This window comes from Microcaecilia unicolor, chromosome 9 (assembly GCF_901765095.1).
Source record: "Microcaecilia unicolor chromosome 9, aMicUni1.1, whole genome shotgun sequence".
Lineage (NCBI taxonomy): Eukaryota > Metazoa > Chordata > Amphibia > Gymnophiona > Siphonopidae > Microcaecilia > Microcaecilia unicolor.
In genome coordinates, this window is record NC_044039.1 from 180,186,055 (window position 1) to 180,211,754 (window position 25,700).

General features: G+C 42.3%; 1 protein-coding gene across 1 annotated transcript in view; it reads left to right on the forward strand.

The window, feature by feature from the left end:
- The window catches only part of LOC115477096 (nesprin-2-like), a 119,511-nt gene that overhangs the window by 55,474 nt on the left and 38,337 nt on the right, over window positions 1-25,700 (forward strand). Inside the window, exons 17-23 of the mRNA XM_030213712.1 lie at window positions 7,264-7,421; window positions 9,840-9,987; window positions 10,560-11,173; window positions 14,720-14,896; window positions 18,421-18,571; window positions 19,963-20,121; window positions 23,974-24,135. Of these exons, the coding sequence (XP_030069572.1) occupies window positions 7,264-7,421; window positions 9,840-9,987; window positions 10,560-11,173; window positions 14,720-14,896; window positions 18,421-18,571; window positions 19,963-20,121; window positions 23,974-24,135 (1,569 nt within the window). The remainder of the gene's footprint in view (window positions 1-7,263; window positions 7,422-9,839; window positions 9,988-10,559; window positions 11,174-14,719; window positions 14,897-18,420; window positions 18,572-19,962; window positions 20,122-23,973; window positions 24,136-25,700) is intronic.

Here is a 25,700-nt window from a genome sequence, read left to right on the forward strand (position 1 = left end):
AGGGGTAGAAAGCAAAACAGTAAAAGGTCCTTTCCATCGGGGCCCCAAAGGCTGGAGCTTCCAGTCTTTCACCCAAACTCTATCCCCTGGCAGGAAGGAATGTACCTGAGCCTGGAAGGGGACAGGGTTTATTTCTCTCACATAAGACTGAAGCTCAGAAATTATCTTACCCAAGAGGGCTACCTGTTCCTGCACCTGGGCAGACCCTAAAATCCCTATGTCTCCATTAATTCCCTGTAAAATGGCTGGGGGCTTCCCATACACAATTTCAAAGGGAGAAAGGGCTGTTCCTTTAGTTGGGGTGCATCGGAGGCGAAAGAGGGCTAGTGGCAATGCCTGTGGCCATTTCAATTGGGTTTCCTGACAAATCTTTGCTAGGCTATTTTTCAAGGTTCTGTTTGCTCGCTCAACCTGCCCTGAACTCTGGGGACGATAGGCACAATGCAATTTCCAGGTAATGCGCAATGCGCGGGACAGGGCCTGAAGTGTAGCTTCAACAAAGGCGGGACCATTATCTGAACCTATGGCAAGGGGCAGTCCATACCTGGGGATGACATCCCTAAGGAGGGCTCGAGCTACTTCTGTGGCTTTCTCAGTGACTGTAGGATATGCTTCCACCCACCCAGAAAAGGTACAGACCATGACTAAGAGGTATCGGAACCTACCGCTCCTGGGCATTTCTGTGAAGTCTATAACTAGGGACTCAAAGGGTGTTAGTCCTCTAGACTGAACTCCTGGTGGAATACGGGGTCCCTGACGGGCATTATTCTGGGCACAGAGAGTACATCGGGCAGAGGCAGTGGCAACCAGACTATCCAATCCTTCCAGCACCACTACTCGATTGAGTAGGCGGGCTAGTGCTGTTTTCCCTAAGTGTGATAGGTCATGAGCTTGAGACACTACAGGCCAAGCTAGGTGGCGTGGCACCAGAACTCTGGTATCAGGGAGATGTAACCAGCCATCAGGTCTCCTTACTGCACCTTCTTCTTGAGCCCATTTCTCTTCCATTTGGGTATATATAGGTGTCCATTCTTGCAGTCGGATTTGGAACAGGGGGGTCACAGTACTTGCTGGGGGTCCTCGAGCAGCTTCCTTGGCCACCCGATCAGCATGGCGATTCCCTCGGGCCACTGGAGTATCTATCCTTTGGTGTCCCCTGCAATGAATGACAGCTACCTTCTTAGGGGCCCACACAGCCTCTAGCAGCTGAAGTATTTCGGGTCCATACTTAACAGGTTGGCCTGCAGCATTTATGAGTCCCTTTTCCTTATACAAAGCTCCATGAGCATGTAGAGTTGTGAAGGCATACTTGGAATCAGTATAAATGTTAGTCACCAGTCCTGCTGCTAGCTCCAGAGCTCGTATGAGGGCCACAAGTTCTGCTTTCTGAGCTGAAGTTCCTTGGGGCAGGGCTCTTGCTTCTATCACCTTGTCCTCTGTCACCACAGCATAGCCTGCCAATCGCTTGGAGTTCTCCACATAACTGCTTCCATCTGTGAAATAAATTACATCTGGGTCCCTCCACGGAACATCTTTAAGATCTGGTCGACTAGAGTACACTTCATCCATAGTTTGGATACAGTCATGATCCGGTGGTCCCTCAGATGCTGGCAAAAGAGTGGCGGGATTGAATGTAGCCACTGTTTCCAGGTGTATCCGTGGATTCTCACACAAGCTAGCTTGGTACTTAACCATACGGTTATTTGTAAACCAGTGATTGCCCTTATACTCCATGAGGGTGAGAACTGCATGGGGGACTTTAACAACCAGTTCTTGCCCCAAGGTCAACTTATCAGCTTCCTGGACCAGTAAGGCTGTTGCTGCAATGGCCCTCATGCAGGCTGGCCATCCTTTAGCCACTCCATCCAGCTGTTTAGACAGGTATGCAACAGGCCTCTGCCAGGATCCCATCATCTGGGTCAGCACACCCAGAGCAACCCCCTGTCGCTCATGGACATACAGTGAGAAAGGTTTCTCCACATCAGGAAGGCCTAACGCAGGGGCTTGGAGTAGGGCTTTCTTTATGGCAATGAAGGATTGTTGAGCAGTAGGTCCCCATTCAAATGGTTCCTTTTCACCCCCCTTTGTGGCTTGGTAAAGGGGTTTCGCCATCAATGCAAAATTTGGAATCCAAATTCTGCAAAATCCGGCTGCTCCCAGAAATTTTCTAACTTCTCTTCTGGACTTGGGTTGGGGAATTGCAGCTACCGCTTGCTTCCTACTAGCATCCAGTCTCCGACTTCCCTGGGAAATGCAAAAGCCCAGATACTTCACTTCTGACTGACAAAGTTGGGCCTTTGAGCGTGAGACCTTATAGCCTGCATCCAAGAGTAGCTCCAGCAATTCTCTAGTAGCCTCAAAACACTCTTCCTGGGTCACTGCTGCAATCAGGAGGTCATCTACATACTGGAGTAAAACTCGCCTGGAAGGCTCAGATTTAAAAGTCTTAAGGTCTTGTCCTAGGGCTGTCCCAAAAATGGTGGGGGAATTCTTGAACCCCTGTGGCAGGCGGGTCCATGTATACTGAAGCTTCCTTCCTGTTACTGGGTTTTCCCATTGAAAGGCAAAAAGCAATTGACTGGCGGGGGCCACCCGAATACAAAAGAAGGCATCTTTTAGGTCTAGTGTCGTGAAATGGGTAGCTCCAGAAGGTATCAATCCTAACAGGACATATGGATTAGGCACTACAGGATGTAATGAGATAGTGGATTTGTTGACCACTCGTAAGTCTTGGACTGGCCGGTAGTCCTCAGTCCCTGGCTTCTGAACTGGCAATAGTGGCGTATTCCATGGAGACTGGCAAGGACGAATAATTCCATGGGATAACAGACGATTCAAATGTGCTTGAATCCCTTCCAGAGCCTTTCTGGGAATTGGGTATTGGCGAAGATGGATTGGCCGGGCACTTGGAAGTAAGTCTACATGTACAGGAGGAATATTTCGGGCCAACCCTGGGGGATTATCTTCTGCCCATACCCCACTGACCTGAAAGCTGTCTGCCAGGGGTAGGTCAACTTGGCCATGTGACTGATGCAGCCGCCATTCTTCTTCAAGAGGGCAACAGAAACTCAATATACCCTTAGGGCTGGATGTCGGGGGCCGAAAGGAGACTGAAGTCTGGCCATCAGAGTCAAAAGAAATTTGGGCCCTAAGCTTGGACAGCAGGTCTCGACCTAACAAAGGGATTGGACAGTCTGGCATATACAAGAATTCATGAGTGACTATGTGTGAGCCTAATTGGCATCTACGGGTTGTCAGGAAAGGCCTCCGGTTCTGCACCCCCGTGGCTCCCACCACTCGGACAGTTTTTCCAGACACAGGCGCTAATCGCTCTGTCACAACAGAATGTTCAGCTCCTGTATCAATCATGAATGGAATTGAGCGGCTCCCTATAGTTAGCTTGACCATAGGTTCCTGGGAGCCCAGTTTGTAGGAACCCGGTCTGTCCTATTCGTCCCATTCTGCCATCTCGGCTATCCCGATGATGTCAGATTCAGGAGGCTCATATCTTCCCTCTCGAACTCGGCCTCGGCTTCCTCGATCTCCTGGTCCCCTTCTCAGTCCCTGGCGCCTCTGGGGGCATTCATCTTTCCAGTGCCCTCTTTCCTTACAATAGGCACACTGGTCCCTCTCCAATCTTGGTCTGGGATTCTCCCCCCTTGGCCGGGATTGATTGAAGGAATCTCGGGGCCTGGCTGGTGGTCCGGGGTCCCACTTTGGCTTCCCATTAGCTAGAGGTCGACCTCGGTTAAGGGTGGAATTAGTAATGGCTGCCGCTAAAAGGTCGGCCTTCTTCTGCATCTTCCGGTCAGCCTCTCGGCGCACCTCCTGATCTCTATTAATGAAAACCTTGGTTGCGATCTCAATTAGCTGGGTGGTATTCATCCCTGCGAATCCCTCCTGACGCTGCAACTTCTTCCGGATATCTGGCATACTCTGGGCCACCAATGCGCTATTCACCATTCTCTGGTTTTCTTGGGCTTCAGGGTCAAATGGGGTGTATGTTCTGTAGGCTTCAATTAGTCGCTCTAAAAAGGCCCCAGGGGATTCAGTTGCCCCTTGGAGAATTTCAGAGACCTTTGCCAGATTAATGGGCCTCTTTATGCCTTTCCTCATACCTTCCAGTAAGTCCCGGCAATAGCCAGACAACAGTTCATAGTGCTGCCCATCATTTGGATCCCAAGCTGGAGCTGCGCGAGGAAACCGAGCTCTAACCCATCCCTCTGGATCCTGTGTCCCGTCGGGAACACGCTCTCGCGTGATGGCCTCAGCATTTTGCAAAATCTTCCGCCTCTCCTCAGTTGTGAAGAGGGTCAGGAGAAGTTGTTGACAATCAGTCCAGGTTGGGTTATGGGTGGCCATAATGCTAGTCACTAGGTCCACCACTGCCTGAGGCTTTTCAGTATAAGAGGGGTAATGCGTCTTCCAATTCAGGAGATCAGTGGTTGTGAAGGGTACATACTGATAGGCCTGTGCCTGTATAACCTGACCCTGATTATTAGGATCCGGTCGAGTGGTAGTTACCTGACGAAGTGGCAGAACTCTCGAGGAGGTGGGAATGGAACCTGAGGTAGAGCTAGGAGCTACCCTCCTATCATGCTCAAAGGTAATTGCAGCGGGTCTAACCCATTCAGTGGAGGTAGGTTGAAATCCTGAGGGATGGGGAGGGGTACTCATAGACTGAGAGGTGGTCACAGGTGATTCAGTCCATTGAAAGGGATGCCGGGCCCCTAATGAGTGGGTAGGGGTACTAGAGGGAGAGGCTGGGCTGTCAGGAGTTGAGGAGTCAGGGAGTGGAGCCCAAAGTGGGTCTACAGAGGTTAACAGGAGAGGATTTGGCACAGAAGGGTAGAGGCCAGGTGAAAAGTCCAACCTAGGGTGTGGTGGGGTTCGCACAGGAGGGGAAGAACTATCCGGAGAAGCCTGTACTGGAGAGGCTTGAGCTGGGCGGCGTGGATCTCTAGGGGCGGCACGGAACCCCAACAATGGGCCATAAGGTGGTGGCTCAAGGTCTGAGGGGTCATCAGAGAGTATGGGTTTCTCGGACAGGGTAGGGGCGGAAGCCACCGATTGGGTGGTAAGCTTCCTGGGGCTCTTTCCCTCTTCTAGTTTAGATTTTCTAATCTTTCTTTGAACACGGCCTAACATGAATTTTACTGGGGATCCCATATAAGTTTTCAACCAGGAGGGAGGGTCAGTCACAAGGCTGTCCCAGGAATCTATATAAGGGAGTTGTTCAGAATATTCTGATTCTCCTACAACTATGCTGTATACCTTCCGGATTACTTCAATATCTAAGCTGCCACTAGGGGGCCACCCCACTCCCATAGATGGCCACTCAACTTCACACAAGGTTCTTAAAGTACCTGAGCTTAAAGTCTGTCCATAGTCATTAATTAAAAAACCTTTTTTAAAATTTCTAAGCATACAATCTAGGGGGGTAACAATTTGTCTAGATGATGTCCCACCCATAATGCTTACAGTTACAACACACAAAAAGGGGGGGAATTTTTGAGAATGCAGTAAGGGGTCTGCACTCTCGAGACACTAGGTAGACAGACAACAATCGCTTCCTTCCGTTGCTGACCAATTGAACTCGCGTTAATTGGAAATGCAGCTATAAGAAGTCCGCACTCATTTAATCATTCACTCATCACACATTCCATACAGAAAATCCCACCCAACAATTTCAGATTTCTCAGATACAGATAAGCTCAAGCGTTTTCGCTTCTAGTCCCCGCGACTAGAAGGTACTAGGGCCTTCGCTGAGAATTGATCAGATTCTCCTTCCCTCCTTCTTGAGGGGCTGGTTTACAACTTCCTAGCTAGGATTACAATACAGAATACAAAATACATACCCGGCGAATGTTCTCCAGTCAGTTAGGTGCTGGGATTAATGCAGGATTCAGGATCCCACCGCTGCCACCAAGAATTGTTGCAGGAATTGATGCATGAATTTGTGATGCCTCAGGAGTCAGACAGCACACACCAGTATGAGAGAAAAATCTTCTTTATTTGCCAGCAAACAAAGCAAGACATCAGTTCTAGCTCTCTTCTCTTTCTCTCAGCTCTCTGTGTCTTTGTCTCAGCTGCTTCTCTTCTTATGCTGTCTTCTCCTTCTTCTGTCTGTTCCTTCTGTCCTTCTCTTTCTTCTGAGCTCCTTCTGAGTTCTTTCTGACGTAAACTGCTTCTGCTCCTACTTAAATACTGTTCTATCCAGCCTAGCCTAGCCCAGCCCCCTTACTCTCCAATTGGTTAAGGAATTAGATTGGCTACCTTGCCTCAACCAATCATTACTTTTGAAATATCAGTTACATAGGTTCCAGACATCCTAAACTGACCTCTGACCTGGGGCCCCTTAAGCCAGACATTTGGTCTCCAGTCTCTTACATGTTATTATGATTGATTTCTCATATTCCTAGTACTAACTGCTAACTAAACTCTGGCATTCATTAAAGAGGTCAAAAGCCAATCTTACTTAATGGCATACTGCTATACTTTCAGGACTATTCCTACAGTTACCTATAATTAATCAAGGAGAAGAGAGCTGACTAGTTCTGACCTTTTTCACCTCTCAGCTCCATACACAGAACTAGCTAAGACCATAGTTAATTCAAAACACATGTTGGCCCCCCTTCACTGTAGCCCTACTCAGAACGTCAGACAGAAAGTTGAACAAACATTCCACACAGAATTATTAATTTACACAGAATACAACATATTCTAAAGTAAGCATTCTTATAAGACATATCCTAAATATAAACAGAACTTCTAAATACTAATCTATTGCCTCTCTCTAAATAGTATTTCAGCCTATTCTTAAACTACAATATGTCATATGTCTGGCTCGTGCCTGCTTACAAAACTATTCAGTAAGCCTAATAATTTACAGATGTGCCAGCTAGCATTGGCAATTCACAAGGGACAGAGTTTCATTTCTCACTGACCTTTCCTAACCTTAGCTCGGCCAAACTAGACTCTAATTAATTCCAGCCTGCATTCCTTCACTACTTTGCTGGCAGAGTGAAAAGAATTCAAACTTCAAGCTTTTAATATCATTTCTTATATATATATAATTATTTCTCAGAGTTAACACTTTCTTTGCCCATGGCTGCCTCAAAACCATGTTCATATTCTGTGTCACACTTTAACTTTAGCATTTTAGATTTCTCTCTTTTTTTTTGGGGGGGGGGGGGTTCTTTCTGTGAATCTTTTTGGCAGTTTGCTAGTTGCCATTGAACCTATGTACCATATTCTGTTTAGGCTTTACAGATTAAAACTAATTCTTACTGGAAAGAGTTTGAAAAGACTTCCTGTTTGGTTGAAAAGCTTGTGGAAGATGTGGAGAAGACTGGAATAGCTCAACAAAGAACCAGATTAAACAAGGAATGGCAAGAATATCATGCAGTGCTAACCAGCCGGTATGACACAGCTTCACATCACGTCATTTCACATTTTACGTTAGGAAAAAACATTCACTAATCGTGCAATTTGGAAGCAGTTTATACATGTAATAAGCGTTGTCCCCTGGATTCTGTATAATTATTGAAGTTAATGGCACTTATAAAAATTTGCATGCACATCTAGCTGTGCACTATTCTGTAAAGCATGGCACCTAACTCTAATAGCTTGTCTAATAGGAACATGGTCCTAGGAAGGGCATGGGCGTGTCAGTGGCATTTCAAAAAGTTACATGCGTTGATACGGAATACTGCCTCAGCGTTCCCATCTTGGGTACCAGTATTTACACCAGGTTTCAGCAGGTGTAAATTTGGTGCTTAAGATTAGATGCAGGAATTGGTGCTAAGTGGAATGCCATAAAGGGCACGCACCCTTTACAGAATTGTAGTTAGTGTCGATTTTTTTTGGCACTGAAATTTGGGTCACTCACTATATTAAACTTGGGTTCAAAATAATTTATCTTTTTTTATTTTTATGTATGCACTTTAAAAAAAATACTATAAAGTGTTTTAAATTATTTTAAATGTGCTCAGACCATACCGTTTACATCCATTATATCCCCAAGAGGAATATGTGGTGGTGTCACAATGGAATCATCATTGCACATATGATGTTCCACCTCCTAATATTTGTGTATGTACATAAATTTGTGTATGTACTAAAATTTGGGTGCCATTTTTAGAATCTGGCCCTTTACCTCTGTGTGTTGACTGTCTTAAAATTGCCCACCTTCAGTGTTCCTGGAGACGTGTTTCGGTTGAGGGAGGAAAAGTTCCTGTGTGGAGGAAAGACCGAGGGTAAAATGTACCCAAGGATTTTGCACCAATAGAGGCAATTTGAAAATTGCCCTTTAAATATTAGTAGCGGTTAGGAACATTTGGTAAAAGGATACTGTGTGGTTTCTTAGACCAGTGCTTTTCAACCCAATCCTCGAGGCTTACTTAGCCAGTCAGGATTTCAGGATATCCACCATGAATATGCGTGAGAGAGATTTGTGTGCACTGCCTCCTTGGTATGCAGATCTCTTTCACGCATATTCATCATGGATATCCTGAAAACCTGACTGCATGGACCCCAACGACTGAATTGAGAAGCACAGTCTTAGAGATATAAAACATTGAGCAGTCACTACCAAACCAATGTCAAAGGGGTGTAATAAAATGAATGCTTTGTACTTCCAGCAGGAGATTATAGATTATGAAGGAAATTTTATTTATTTATTTATTGCATTTGTATCTCACATTTTCCCACCTTTTAGTAGGTTCAGTGTGGCTTACATGAAACAATGGGGGCGATTACAGAGTATCGAGTGGGGTTAGTAGTTCGAAGGGACAATGAGAGTCTGTGGAGCATCCTTGCAGAGAGTATTGATCTTGGTTAGAAACATAGGAGATTCAAGAGGGTTAGTTAATAAAGTTATAGGACAGGAGTCGAAAAAGGATATAACAGGATGCTTAGTTTATGCAGCAGAAATCCATATAAACTATATTTGTTTTATAAAGCCAACTTGCATGCATATATGCCTTTTATAAAATGAACTCCCGAAAAGGATTACTGGTGGTGCACGGCTTATACACAAAGTTACACTTGCTTCAAGGCAGATACAGCTAGTGCACAGAAAGTGGTATTGGTATACACATTTATTTTTTAAAAGTACTTACCTACTTCTCAACTCTGCCCGTGCTCGAACTAGACAGTGTCCCAAGGAAACTTATGCATGGTCTGCATAAATATTATTGCAGCTAAACAAGTGTAATCTGTTGCTGGAGTCTGATCTGGAAAAGGTCAAAAACTCCCTTCATGCAAATAATTTGAGGTTTTTGAATTTTCCCTATTGTTCTTTAATTTTTTTGGGGAAAAATAAAACCCCCAGAAATGGCTTGTGCGGTGATAACCCGGCTGTAATCAGGCATCACCCTGCACTGTCCAGTTACCACCGGGTTAATGCGAGAGCCCTTATCGCCACCTCAGTGGGTAGCAGTAAGGGCTCCCTGCCGCATGGCCATGTGTACTGGGGGCTTTTTTTTACTACTGCGGTAAAAAGTGCCAGGCGAGTGGGGAAAAATGGCCCCCACCGCTAGTGCATGGCCCTTTTTCCTGCAGCTTGGTAAAAGTATCCTTGAGTGTGTGAAGGCTCCCCCCAATGATATTTATACTTGCTGTTTTGGGTTTCTTTTCTCACTTGTTGCTCTCCAGAGGCTAGAAGAAGTTTGTATGAAACAACCACCCCCCCCCCAAAAAAAAAATTTTTTTTTGCTTGATTACCTTGATTTAAATTTGAAATTTGATTAAAGCAGCCTTGAAAACATCTACGATAAAAACAAATAATTAAATGTCATTTGTGCTGATGATGTTACTGGAGTGTACTTTTCTTTTAGAATGAAGTCCTTGAAGAGCGCTCTAGAAGTTCTTTTACCAATAGACAGTGAAGCAGTCGTTCTGTGTGAGTCAAATGAACAGCTCCACAAAAATGATACAGAGCAGTTCACTCTGTCAAATATTGATTCCATTTTCCAAGAGCTGAAGGTAAGACAGACAGTCAAAGTACATATTGGCCATTGACAGTTGCATTTACTAAAAGTAAAACAGATAGCAAAGTATTTCAGTAGAAAAATGAACAATTATTTCAATATAGATGGTGTGAAAGTTGACAAAGTAGCGCTCTTTTTATGGGTGTGTACTGTTGTATTATATACCCAAATATCAATATTGTTTGATTGCAGGGGATTATTCCTAGTTAGATTTTCCTGACTAGACTCTGACCTCTACTGGACAATCTCTTTTTTTGGAAAACAGGGATGGTGCTGCCTGTTTTTGGGGTGTAGTACCTACAGACTTAATTTAAAAATTAAACAAGGGAGCTTCTTAAATCTCTTGTTCTTTTAACAGTCCTCTGTACCTTGACCCATAAATTCTAACTATTTTAACTTTTGGGTTCCTTGTTATAGTTCTATAGGGACTATTGAGCTATTGCCGTGCTGAAGCCTAAAATTATGTATAATGTACAGCAATTTCTGATGTGTTGATTTACTTTGAATGCAGCAAAATCAAACACAGTATGTCATTCTTAGTTACATTCTTCTTGTGATTGATCTCAGGATGTTCAAAAGTCTGTTGATGATCAGATTGAACTGTGCAACAAACTGGATTCCTCTGAAGTAGATACAGCAGGCAACATTAGCTCTGAAGACCTACAAATGACACGCAACATCATGCTCCAGTATAGAAAGCAGTTTGAAGAGACAAATCAGAAAATGCAGAGTAATGAAACTATCCTGAAAAAGCTTGAAGATTTCTTGTCCAGGTTCAGAACCGCTCAGCTTTCATTAGCAACAGCAGCAAAGAATGTAGCAATGGATGCACCAGAATTGCAAGAAAACCGGTTGAAGATTGAAGCCGTGCAGAAAGAAATTTCCATGATGAAAGTAGAAGCTAAAAGCTTGGATGAATTGATGAAGACTGTGGAAATCTCCATGCAGGATCCAGAAAGTGGAGGAGCAACATCGTGTGAAAAACTCATTACAGATATGTCTGAAAAAGTAGAAGATGTGTATCGCTGCCTCTTGTCAAAAGAAGAGAAGAAGAAGCAGGAAGAACTTCAGGAGACATTTTTTGCAAAGCATGGTGAACTGCTAAAACACATTGGGGATATATATAATCAGCTTAGCAAAATAGGATTAAAGGACCCAACAATTCATGCTATTCATTTAAGGTTGGTCTTTACCTTCTTTTGTTTCTGGCCCCTCTCTCTTTAACATAGTGTTTCCCAAACTTTTATCTAGTGTGACCCCCATTTTAATGCTTAAAAACTCACAGAACCTTGGATAAAGAAGAAAGCTAAATAGCAGACCTCCACTCCTTCCTGCCCCAGGTATCCAAAGCATGAAGGCAGAAGCAGTTGTGGCAGCAGTAGCAGCAGACAGCCCTGGGCTTAAGTGTGTGCACACAAATCCTAGTACTGTAGAACAGGAAGGTGGCAGAGGAGGAGGGCAGCAAGGTCTGCGAACTTTCACTGACTCACAGGCCCCATGCTGATTGCCCCGTGAAGGTCCATAGCTAAGGGGAATGGTTTGGTTTTAGTGATCCCAGCTACTGCTGGTTAGGGTTCTGACTTGGTTATAGCACCACTGCTTTAAACTATAACATGTTCAGAGCTTAATTGATGGAGTGTGATGTGATATGTTGAAATAGGTTTATTCGTTTGTTTACTTTTCCTGTATTGTAAATTCTGCAGTTCATAAATTTAGCACACTTTAAGCCTTCCCTACCTAAAGACTGGTATTACGTGACACCCAGTATATAGAAAGTACTGACTTCTAGTATTGTTCTCTGTTGTAGGGTAAAAAAAAAACCCCATTAAAACAAAGGGCCTGATATTTAGAAGATTTATGGTCCCAACTTTAAGTTTATTCTCATAAATTGAAAATTTGCTAAGGCTAAGTGCAAAAAAGGAGGTATTTTACTAAACCATGGTAGCGTTTTTAGCTTGTGGTAGAAATCAGCTGGTGGTAAACACCGAGATGCCCATTATACTTCCTGTGGATATCTCAGCGTTTACTGTCGTCTGATTTCTGCTTCAAGCTAAAAACTCTACCACAGCTTTATAAAAGACCTCCAGAGTTTTACTCAAAATGCCGCTGAACTCTTTTATTTAGAGCATAAGACATGGCAGGGACAGATTTAGTGTGGGGAAAAGAAGTTAGGAGCTTAGCAGTGATTTTTAGCACTAGGATCATAAATTAAGCTCATAAATGTAGGCAAACACATGGCAGGTTGAAATATATGAGCATAACTTTTAAGTTCCTAAATTAAGATACATTTTCAGCTTAAAATAGGGCACAAATTTAGGAGGCTAAGGGGGTCTTTTAGTAAGACGTGGTAGCATTTTTAGTTCACGGAAGAAATCAGCTGGCGGTAAATGCGGAGACGCCCATAGGAATTTTATGGGCGTCTCGGCATTTACCGCCAGGTAATTTCTACCACAAACTAAAAAACACTACCGCGGCTTTGTAAAAGACCCCCTTTCTTAGGTGCATAAATTTAGAAGCTCAGCATTTTCTGAATATTGGGCCCAAAGGGAATTTTTTGTTGTTGTTGTTTGGTTCTGGTTATCTGGTCTTAGCTGGCTTCTGATAAGGATGTATGAGAGAAAAATAAAATATTGATTTTTACAAATGCTTTTTACAGATATTCAGCCGAACCTTTATATTCTAGAAACTGTTCCCCATAGACTTCTAGGATCAAGTTTTTAAATTGTCTTCTTTGGAGCAAAATCCATGGGTACCTTGTACTTGCAGATATTGCACCCAGGGCTGGCATATGGATAATTAGGTATCCTTAGTAAGCTTCAGTCTGGCGCTTTCCCTCAAATTAACTCTTAGGACCTTTGGTCTTCCTAAAATCAACTCTTTCAGAATAATCTAGAGCAAGACTTTTCAACCCAGTACTCGGGGCATGCCACATCCCATCGGGTTTTTTGGATGTCCACAATGAATATGTATGAGATAGTTTGGCATACCAAGGAGGAAGTGAATGCCTAGGCAGCTGAGGGGAGATATGATAGAGGTCTATAAAATAATGAGTGGAGTTGAACGGGTAGATGTGAAGCGTCTGTCTGTTCACGCTTTCCAAAAATACTAGGGGGCATGCGATGAAGCTACAATGTAGTAAATTTAAAACGAATCGGAGAAAATATTTCTTCACTCAACATGTAATTAAACTCTGGAATTCGTTGCCAGAGAATGTGGTAAAGGCGCTTAGCTTAGCGGAGTTTAAAAAAGGTTTGGATGGTTTCCTAAAGGAAAAGTCCATAGACCATTATTAAATGGACTTGGGGAAAATCCACTATTTCTGGGATAAGCAGTATAAAATGTTTTGTACTTTTTTGGGATCTTGCCAGGTATTTGTGATCTGGATTGTCCACTGTTGGAAACAGGATGCTGGGCTTGATGGACCTTTGGTCTTTCCCTGTATGGCAATACTTATGTACGGAAATGGGCTATTTGTAAACTGCTCCTCCCTCTCTGCTGGCAAAAGTACTTCCCATAGTTTATATGATTTTGTAATTTGTAGAACTTGCTGTTTTGCTTTGACTGCAGCTGTTCCTTGGTGCCCCCCACCCCCTGAAGCAACTGCCCTAGATATTTACCTAGTCCTGCCTAGTTGAACTGGCCTTGATTGCACCAGATTTCAAAGGAAAAGTTAACTAAGTACTTTCCCTTTGAAACTTGCCCAGGGTTCTTGGAATTTTGTTTCTGGTTTTCTTGCAGGTAGATTTTTTTCATGGTAAACATAGTAACATAGTAGATGACGGCAGAGAAAGACCTGCACGGTCCATCCAGTCTGCCCAACAAGATAAACTCATATGTGCTACTTTTTGTGTATACCTGACCTTGATTTGCATCTGCCATTTTCAGACCGTAGAAGTCTGCCCAGCACTAGCCCCGCCTCCCACCCACTAGCCCCGCCTCCTACCACCGGCTCTGCCACCCAATCTCCGCTAAGCTTCTAAGGATCCATTCCTTCTGAACAGGATTCCTTTATGTTTATCCCACACATTTTTGAATTCCGTTACCGTTTTCATCTCCACCACCTCCCGCGGGAGGGCATTCCAAGTATCCACCACTCTCTCCGTGAAAAAATACTTCCTGACATTTTTCTTGAGTCTGCCCCCCTTCAATCTCATGTGTACTTTAAAAACACAGTTTATGTGTGTTATATTCTAACCCTGCCTAAAACATGCCACCGAGAACCACCTTATGTACCTTTGGGTAGATTGAGGGGGCAATTTTCAGACAACCAATTTACATGAGTAAATCAATATTTACTTGAGTAAATGACTTTGAAAATTGCCTTCCACATGGGAAAAAATTCCAAACAAGAGGCATTTTAATGTTTATAAAGGAACAGAAAATGTGGGTGAACTATCAGACCAGTTCCTGTGGAACATAATTAGGACTTCTAATTTTAGATTTTAATGAATAAATACTGATAAAACATTCTTGATGTCAAAAATCGAAATGTGTTCATTGGATAAACACTGGAGAGCACCATTTACTTTGGTTCTCTCTCCCCCTTTCCTTGGCTGATCTTTTATCCTGCACTCAAATCTTCTGCTTTTTCAGCGTTAATGACTGCTAAGTGATATAAATTTATAAACACCTGTGAATAGAAACCCTACATATAATTTATAATAGGGTTGCACAATCATCTGCTTTATATTCCAGGATTTAATCACATTCTGTTAATTTTCTAACAGGATAAAGTCTCTAACTGATCTGGAAAGGAAGCTGAGTTCCTATACTCCTGCTAAAGAATGCCTCAAAGAAATAGTTGATAATCTAAAAACCCAGAAGGAGAAAGGAGAAGGAGCAGAACAGCAGTATAGAAATGTTGAAAATCTATGGGAAGAGACTAGACTTTCACTTGTTGAAGGGTAAGGATCAATAAACTAAGCCAATGGGATGTCACTTTTTCTCAAAATATGAATATTGTTATACCATTTTTGCATATTGTGAGAGTAAATGTTTTTTTAAAGTTCACTAAAATGAAATGCCATAAAACAGAAGTTAAAAAACATAGAACACTGAGCCTGCAAATAGGTGGGAAAATGTGGGATACAAATGCAATAAATAATAATAGAACAAGCTTAAAGAAACAAAAATGTTTTAGTTGCATACCACTGCATTTCAATTACTTTGCCTCCACTGGAGAAGGCACGCTCTTAAAAGGTCATTATTTTTCGAAGCAGAGAAAAGAAGGAACCTATGAACACACAGATTTTACATTCAACAGCATTAATATAATGGTGGTGAATCAAATCAACTGGTTTTTATGGACCAGAAGTTGTTTGCGTCTGGCCTGAGCATGCACTGTTCTGAGGTATTATGACTCTCAAGTCATATTAGGATCTTGCTCGGATACAATATTCTAAATAAAAGCAACTTAGTATGCACTAAAATGTTAAATATGCACTACACAAAATTTAAAAAAAGGCAGCTCATCTTTATTGAGAGCTGCTGCAGAACATGTTGTTGTATACAGTATAAATTGCTCTGTGCTATAATGTTGGGACTGCGGAATAAGGATGTTCAATGTAGGTGTAATGCTGGGAAGCAGTCACTGACTGCCGAACTGAGCACATGTGTTTCTGGCGCCTTTGGGGAGATTTTCAGCTGGCAGGCTTGGGGATCCCTGCCAGCTCAGGTACTTATAATGTTTTGTAAACCTTTGGTCTGGGGGGAAAGATGGAAGGGGTGGAGAGGATAATTAGGGCCCATCCATTTTTCCCCTTAGGCCCATCCAAAACTGCTCTCTGGCTATGCTACTGCTGGGCATTTTCAGCAGCACTGTCCAGTTAAGTGCCACTGAATATGCCCGGTTAGTCCTGCACAAGTGATTTAAATAGCCAGGAGTCTCTCCCAGCCATTTAAATCTTTTTGAATAGCAACCCTATTATATTTCTGCCTAAAAGATCATAGTTCATAGGCTTAAATCTTAGGACACATATAGTGGTACGTGATAGGTTACTGCTGCATGCTTGTCTGGGAGAGATTGCTGGCATTCCTGATTTAGTATACTAACACAGTCAATTGCTAGCATTCCTGATTGTGGGGGTCTTTTACAAAGCAGTGGTAAGCCCAAAGCGGGCTTACCGTTTGCTAATCTGGAACTACTGCTGGGCTACTTTAGCAGCCCGTTGGTATTTCCCACCCCCAGCACGCGCCACTTCTGGCGCTACAATAATATTTTTATTTTTGAAGCACTGGTGTTTATCCGGCGGTAATCGGGCAGTGTTGCATGCTGCCTGGTTACTGCCGGGTTAGCGCGGGAGCCCTTATCACCACCTCAATGGGTGGCGGTAAGTGCTCCCCCCCCCACCAAAATGACCACTTGGCCATTTCTTATAAAAAAAAAAAAAGAAGACGACAGTCTTTACTCACTGTGGTAAAAGGTGCCTCAGCACGTGTCAAAAACACACACTGACGCCAGCACAGGCCCCCTTTTACTGCAACTTGGTAAAAGGACCCCTTAGTATACTAACTTAGTAGATGACAGCTGATAATGACCAGTTGGCGCAACCAGTCTGCCCAGTTGCTCCTGACAATTCTGCAGAAGTTAAGATTCTATCGCTCAGCTGTCAGCCATATAAGTTTGGCAGTTCTCAGGATACAGGTCCCCATTCAAGTCAGTTTTATATTTTCGTCTCCCTGATTCTCTACCAGTCTCGGTAGATGATCAAGCATACACATTCCTGTGCTTAGACCAAACCAATACCCATACCTCCTCTGCCTCCTTCCCCTTCCCCCCTCCTACATAACAGTGTTTTGACATAGGCACACTATTACTGTTTGGGAGAAGGCTCATTTAGAAAGTGCAGTAAATTTGTCAAGTGAGCACTGTCACAAACACCTAGCCATGTGCCCCGGGTTACCCCGCAGCCACTTAGAGGGTCTATCTCCAGCACAGCTCGGGTCCGCCTGCACCTGTCACTCGTGCTCTACACAAGCACCCTTCGCCCACTGACTGGGCCACAACTGCCTCTGGGCGAGTCTCCCGCTCTCAAATTATTCCTAGTGATTTCTAGGTTACCGGAGGCTACACTCCCAGTGGTCCCACAGTTCCCAGAAAGCACTCACAGACCCAACACACAAACCACCAGGATGCTTTATCAGTCCAGACAAAGAGGCAATGAACTAAATTGTTTATTGTCTTTAAAAATTGAACAGTGTACAAAAGAATGTTCGATCAGCAAATAATAACAGATAACTGAAATATGGATCAATTATAACACTAAACATTTGTTTACTTTCTAAAAAGTATGTGGGAAGATCAGGACATATAATTCACCAAGCCTCAGCAAAGAGATCTGTCTTTCTTTTCTCCCTGGCTAAGACTGAACTCAAAACCAGTAACTGCTAGTTAGCTTCAAACTCCAGACCAGAGCCCAGAACACATTTCAAAAATATACTGCATCTTGCTTCCTGTTTGTGTTAAACTAAAGAAAAGAGCATTCATTTCTCTGTAACATCTTTACAGCAAAGAAACATCACCTGGTGGCCAAATCGGAGAAATACACTTCAAGACATAATTAATGCAGGAAAATATCCAATACATTTGCAACTGTGACCTGTTCTTATGTTTACGAAGTGTTTGAATTTATTGATTATGTTCACAATGTTTATTATCATCAATAAAAACCTTTGAAACATAAAACACACTGACCTGTGTTTACAAAGACATGCTATAGGCTATTTTTAAAGCGCATTAATGATTGATGCGTGTTAAACGCTAACACACCTATAGGAATGTATTGGCGCATTAGTGTTTAATGCGCCTTAACTTTAAAGGCATGTTAAAAACGCTAACACGCCTTATAAATGTATCCCACTGTTTCTTCACAAGCATATCCTGTTCAAGATTAGAAATGTAAACAAAATTTGTTTATTTGGGTAGGGTTATTTAATAATCACTGTACCTTGGGTGGGCAAAGATGAGAGGCCCAGGCCTGAACATATAATAATGATTAAAAAAATCTAGGGGTATGCACAGCCTAAAACATTTAGTTTGTGTTTATTTAAAACACATTTTCCCTGACTTTTATGCATTTAAAAAATTTGTTTCACCTAATCTGTGACTATATTGTCTGTTTGCAAGAAGTTTTTTGTGTGCAATCAATTGTACACATGTTAATTTATAGGTATAGGTGCATATAAGCAATTTGTGTGTACTTTAAATTTCTAGCCACCCAAGCAAGCCAAAAGCACACCCCCTATAAAAAATCTATTAAATAAGAACAAATAGCATATGAGATTTGACAGTTTGAAATAAACCTTATCAGTAAAACAGAACTGATTTTCTGCAAACAACTGTTAGATGCAAAAGGAAGGAATACTGGAGAGCTGAATTATGGTATTGATTGGAATAATTTAACCTCACAGACCTTCTTTTCTCCACTAGTCATGAAGATTGCAATAAAGTAATGGAACTCCTTAGAGATTTTCAGACTTGCAAGAATACTGTGACTGCTCTTATTCAGCAAGGAGAGCATGCCGTTCAGAAGCAGTCATCCTACATGGGCAAAGACAACCTACAGCGGACTATTGCTCAGGTGAGTCTTGTGAGGACTTTATTCTTCATTCTAAGAGTAAATCACCAAGAATGCAGTTTTCTTTTAAAGCCCATAATTAGAGTAGTCACGGTATACTTAACCCTCCATTGCCTCAGGTACAAACTTAGATTGTGAGCCCTCCTGGGACAGAGAAATATCCAGTGTACCTGAATGTAACTACTACTACTACTAATAGCATTTATGTAGCGCTACCAGACGCACGCTGCGCTGAATACTTGACATAGAGAGACAGTCCCTGCTCAAAGAGCTTACAATCTAGGTAAAACAGACAGACAAGACATTACAGGCAATGGAATTACAGGGTAGAGAGGAACAGGGAGGAGGAGAGCAAATGAAAATTAATATATCCATTTTAGTTTGAGCGATTAACACTAGAGGTCAGTATTTCCTTGCAATAAACATATGATTTAGTTTTAAGCATGCATTGTTGATTGTGTTATTTTAATATTATTTAGCCAAAATGCATTTATAGTTTAGAGAAATCAAGCTGATGGGTATATCACAGTGTTCATTCATGCAAGGCCTGGGGGCCAACGGAGACCTCTGGGGTGGTCCCCATTCTGTTTTTTGCTTTTTTTTCTTCTCCTTCCTGTCTACCTAAGCTCACAAACAGAAATGGGGAAGTGAATTGGGGGGGGGGGGGGGGGAGGACAGAATGCTTGAAGGACAAGGCAGTTCTCAGTAGATGAAGAGAATTAATTTGGAAATTCTCACCTTCTTGAGGATACCCCTAATGAAAAGCTTGGAGTCAAACAGGTAGGAATGGGTATCATTTCAGAACTCCATCTAGTGAGGAAAAAAAAATTTTTTAAATGACGGTGAGAGCCACCCCAAAGTCTTCATTGTCCCATGGGCCTTGCATCAGAAAACACTGGTTTAAACTGTACCCCTAGAAATATCTACAGAAGCTGCAGTTTGCATAGTATTATATGTGCTCATCTTGGCACATGTACGTGTATGTGTGTACATGTAGCCAAATAAGCCATTAGGGGTGTGCTTAGAAAATATTTTTGATTTGTTTTGAGCTAACTTTTGGACAGTTTTATAGTTTGTTTCAGTTTGATTAAGGCATGTAAATATTTTTATGCATGTAAATCAACTTTATATGCATATTAGGTTAACAAGAAAATAACACATCTTGTTATAGTGGGCTACTGGTAACTACACCCCTAAATTTGTAGATTTTGTGTGAGAATTTGTGTTTTCATTGTAGAGCTAAATGAAGACAAACACGAGTGACTACATTAGTGCTCTAAAAAGATTAATTTGAAGCTGTATAAGTGTACTGAAGTTGGAGAACTGTAATTATTAATTCATTACCTGGTGTTGGATTAAATGCAGAGTACAGATGTATATGGTTTGTCTTCCAGACTGAAGCTCTGAGAGAAAAATTAAGTGGACATTCGGCAGAGGTCGACAAAGTGAATAATATTGGCAAAATGCTGCAGTTCCAGCTGAGCAAGATGAAAAGCTTTCAAGAGCCACCGTTTGAAAAAGAAGCTAACAGTCTACTTGACAGGTGGTTGGATGTATGTAAAACCCTCTTTTCTTGGAAATCAGAAGTGTTATTTGCCAAGGTTTAGTCTATACAACATACTGTACACTTTCAACATGAAAGAACAATTCTATAAACACTCAAAATGTAGTTAAGAAAAAAAAACAAGTGTTGACTGCATACATCTTCACATCTCTTGACTCAAAACTTGGTAGAAGCTTCTTTTGCAGCAAAAACTGCCATGAATCGTCTATGTTAAACTGAAGCACCTTGTTTATATACATTGTGGAAATCTTGAAAACCCAACCAGGTTATGGCTCTTCAGAACCATGGTTGCCCACCCCTGGTCTAGATACATGAAAAGTGATATTTCTAATCGGTTTAAATATGAATAAAAACAAAGATGTTATAACATAAGTGTTCAAAACCAGGTTTGGCTCATATAGAATAGCTTTTGATTATTCATGTGCCCTTCCAATGAGAAAAATCATAGCCTTTAAGGAATGCAGTTTTTTCCCCCAGGACTGCAGAGGTCAGTATTTAGCTGGCATAAAGGGGCATAATCAAACGGCGCCGGCGAAATCAATTGCCGGCGATCTATTTTGGCGGTGCCGCAACAGCTGGCCGGAACCATATTATTGAAAAAGATGGCCGGCCAACTTTTGTTTCGATAATACGGTTGGGGCCGGCCAAATGCCACAGATTGCCGGGTTTGAGATGGCCGACTTTGTTTTTCAGCGATAATGGAAACTGGAACCGGCCATCTCAAACCCGGCCAAATCCAAGGCATTTGGCCGTGGGAGGGGCCAGCATTCGTAGTGCACTGGTACTTCTGGATGTTTAGATCTTGCTGATCAGTTATGTTATGACTTACTTGTTCAGGAGTGCTGTATTTTGTGATACTGTTTTGAGAAATGTTCAAGAAAGACTTCATACAAATGAAAAAAGTCCCTGCCGTGCATTTTCCCTTGATGGCCGTCTTTCTCTCTGAAAGTGCACTTCTCTTAATAGCCGTCTTTCTCCCTGAACAGGGAAATCAAAAGTTTTTGCACACTGCTTTTTTTGTAGTAACAGTGGGATTTGAACCAGCCACCTCTCCATTATCAGACCAGTGATGTAACCACTTGGCCACAGCTCCACTTACTTGGGTGTCCCTCCCTTTTGATTATACCCCTCCAGGTCTCTCTCAGCCACTCACAGACAGCTTAACACACTGTGATTGGCTGAGAGAGACCTGAAGGGGTATAATCAAAAGGGAGGGGACACCCAAGTAAGTGGAGCTGTGGCCAAGTTTTTACATCATGGCTCTTGTAATGCAGAGGTGGCTGGTTCAAATCCCACTGTTACTACTAAAAAAAACTGTGAGCAAAAACTGTTTTGATTTCCCTGTTTGGGGAGAATGCTGGCCATTAAGAGAAGTGCATTTTCGGAGAGAAAGACAGCCATCAAGAGAAAGACGGCTATTAAGGGAAGTGCACGTCAGGGAGGGACTTTTTTAATTTGTATGAAGTCTTTCTTGAACATTTCTCAAAACAGTATCACAAAACACAGCACTCCATAACAAGTAAGTCATAACATAACTGATTAGCAAGATCCTTTTTTTTTTTTACGAGCTGGCCGACTGGCTTCCCCTCCTAGGAAGGAAATGTTTTAAAGTTTTTTTTTGGGTGGGAGGGGGTTGGTGACCACTGGAGGAGTATGGGGAGGTCATCCCCGATTCCTTCCGGTGGTCATCTGGTCAGTTTGGGCATCTTTTTGAGACTTGGTCGTGAAAATAAATAGACCAAATAAAACCGGCTAAATGCTCGTCATCGCCGGTTTTCTTTTTTCCATTATCAGCTGAAGCGGGCCATCTCGTAAGCACGCCCACATCCCGCCTTCACTACCCTGTCGACACGCCCCCTTGAAGTTTAGCCGCCTCCGCGACGGAATGCTGGCGAGTGTGTCCAAAAATCGGCTTTCGATTATACTGATTTGGCCGGTTTTAGGAGATGGCCGGCCATCTCCCGATTTGTGTCGGAAGATGGCCAGCTATCACTTTCGAAAATAAGCTGGATGGTCACCAGCTTAAACACTAGCATTTAACTTAACTTAATCTGTACATTAAGTGCTGCCATCTGTGTAGGTAGTGGTGCCAACAGACGAATTAGTCGGTGACTACACCTGCACTATCAGTTTACTGGCTACCAGCTGAATGTTGCTGCTATCTAAATAATTTTCCAGACTCATCTTGCACCTGTTAATATGGATTGGAACTAGAGTATCCACTGGAATGGTGGTAAGCCAGGTTACAGGACTTAGGTCAGCAGAGAAGCCTTGACTAGGCCTGATAACCCACTAATGGCATAACAGTTGAGAACCTGCAAATGCAGGACTATATGATGAAGTCTTAATAAAACCTGAAACAAATTACAAATTGAATATAGCATATATGATGATAGAATAATAGATAAAAATGGTTTGTAAAATATAGCTTGTATTTCTATAGCAGGGCACACAGGTCATAAGATTATATAAAAATAGATTGTGAAACTGGTATACTGGTATTAAGACAGTTTGGAAACAATAAAAAAATAAAAATAAGATGTTCAGGGTAACGGAAATGATGTGAAGTTTTGAAATAGCAAAAACAAGAGATGTTTACCGGAAAAGACAGTTGGGTACAAATAGATGGACACCTGGCCCGGAAAAGAGATGTTTCAAAATAACTAGAACAGGAAAGAGTTGGTACAAGATGGTACAAAGAGTAGAAATCAACATCTGCCGGAAAAGGGAAAAAAATTGGTACAGAGATATTGGCCAATAAGATGAAGAAATAGGTACTGCCATAAGCATCTATTGAGATCTATGCCTATAAAAGAGCAAACATTCAGACAGAAAAGTTAGAAGCTTCTTCAACACTTGACCGACAGCAGAGCTCTGTGCATTTGAACCCAGATGTATGTATTGAACTGAAGACTTTCTCTTGGTAAGAATAAATAAGATCTTATTCCTGAAAACTATCTTTGTCTTTATTCCTACATACTGTATTATATGTGCTTATCCTTATTATCTGCTATACACAAATAAGCCACACTCACTGAACCAAAAAGAGTAGATAAAAAATATATATATATGTGGGAACATAAATGGCCCAGGATATACCTAGATCCAGAAAGTCAGAAAGCAGTGGTCATGGGAATCAGTTTTGAATTACGGCTCCTGATGCCTCCCCAAAACCAACCCCCCTGGGATTGGAGGGAAACTGTAAAGAACCTTTTGGATGAACTTGAGATGTTTCCCCCCCCCATTTGGAAGAGTCCAGAAGGGGTCTAAAAGAGGTTCAATTAAACACACCTCACCTAACCCAGCTCACTGATATATGGATAATATCTGACAATTTAGCAATTTAAATGTCCTGATATCATCCCTAAATTTTTGGGAAATCTATGGATAACAGAATTATGTGTTTGTCCACCTAAGGGAAAATTCTATAACTGGGTACCTGGTAGGAGCTTATTCTATAAAGGAGCATAAGCCCCTGCTTTTATTTATAGCAGTGGCCGGTTAAATAGCACTTAGATCGCCGGTTATCTCCCACTGAATATTGCTGGTTATTGCTTAGCGGATAACTGGTTATATCGTGTAATATAACCGGCTATCCATTAATATTCAGCGCATCGCCAGCTAAGTTTGGCAGTCAAATTCAGCTGCCAAAATAGCAGACTGTTTGTGGCCAATGCCAATGCATAACTCCCTTTAAATATTGGCCTGACTATATGAACTTTATATGATGGAGAAAAGAAACAGTAATTTTTTTTTCCTTTAGCATATAGCAAATTGCTTGATGTGGTTTTGTTTTTGCTACTAAGAATTTTTGTATTCAAATCTCAAAATCTTTTGGCAGATAAATGAAAAGATTGAAAGTTATGGTGAAAATTTGAGAAGAGGTTTGGCTTTATGGGAAAAGTCCATCAAATCGGTCTGGAACGTTGACAAGTGGACAGAGTTACAACTTAAAAGACTTAAGGAGCACCATCTCACCAAAGAAGAAGTTATTCAGTTAGAGGTACTGTGCAATAGTTTCTTACACATGTATATATGCATTTGAAGGGGGCTTGGTGTGGGTAGACCTGAAAGGTTTTTATGTATTTCCTAGTTTACAATGGAAGTAGTCATATTCCTCTAAAACAGGGGCTCTCAACCCAGTCCTTGGGACACATCCAGCCAGTCAGGTTTTCAGAATATCCACAATGAATATGCATGAAGTATATTTGCATTCACTACCTCCAGTGTATGCAAATCAGTCTAATGCATGTTCATGGTAGGTATCCTGAAAGAAATGACTGGCTAGGTGTGTCCTAAGAATTGGATTGAGAACTCCCTGCTCTAAAAAATATCCCCAGCGGCATTTACAGCTGCTTGCATTTCGACGAGGAGTTAGGATGAGTGATCGAGGAGGCAATTGTACTTACCTTTCTGGAATTTAAAACAGCCTTGAAGATACATAATTTTGAGTTTGGGAATTTGGCTTCCCATGGATGTACAGTTTTCTAATGCCAGCACTTATATATGCAGAATGCAAAATCTGCCACGTATGTGCTAGCATTTACATACACAGAGACCTGAGTGATGCCATTTTTTTGGCTTTGTTTTGTTCTTGCAGGTGCTTGTAATTAGGTGTGTTTTTCTTGTGCTCTTTTAGGTATTTTACAAAAGGTTCCAAATTCATGAGCTTTTTATAAAACTAGTAAAAAAGCCCCGTTTCTGATGCAAATGAAACGGGGGCTAGCAAGGTTTTCTTCAGAGTGTGCATGTGGGAGTGTGTGTCCCTGCCCTCTGCCCTCTCTCCCTCCCCCTCCCCCCTTGGAGTCCAGTCCTTCAGTGTTAAGTTTCCTGCTGTTCTGTGTTACAGAGAGAGTGAGGGCATCTCTCTCCCCTCCCCCTCTACAGAGAGAGGGATTTCGTGCTGTGCTGTTTTCCTTCACTCATGGGGAAACCGGATATCTCTGGCGCTTCACACTTCCGGCTGGAGGCTTCATAGAACGTTGGTCTTGCCTTTTATATATATAGATATGCTGCAAACTAAGGGGCCCTTTTACCAAGCTGCGGGAAAAAGTGCCCTGTGCTAGCGGCAGGGGCCGTTTTTCCCGCACACCAAGTCCATTTTTTTCTGCAGCCGGTAAAAGCTCCCTCCCCCAAAACAAATGGCCACATGATGAGATAACTCTTACCACGTGGCCATGTGGTGGGGATCCCTTACCACTACCCATTGAGGTAGCGATAAGGGCTTGCGCGCTAACCCGGCAGTAACTGGGCAGAACTTGGTTTTTGTTTTCACCTGGAAATGGCACGTTCTCAGGGCGGGACTACCGCCAGGGCCGCATTGTGTCAGCATTAGTCCTGGAAGAGTCAGCATTAGTCCCAATGTGGGCTTACCGCCGCTCTGTAAAAGGGCCCCTTAGGAACCTCTATCTTACCAAGATGACCTATGCAAAATTGAGTTTTACATCTAATGTGCTTCACTATTTTTATCACACGTTGTCTTTTGGCATAGGGAGCATGAATAACTCGGCACTAGTTATTGTAGTTTAATTGCTTTTTGTTTTGGAAGTTTATGTATAAAATAAAATA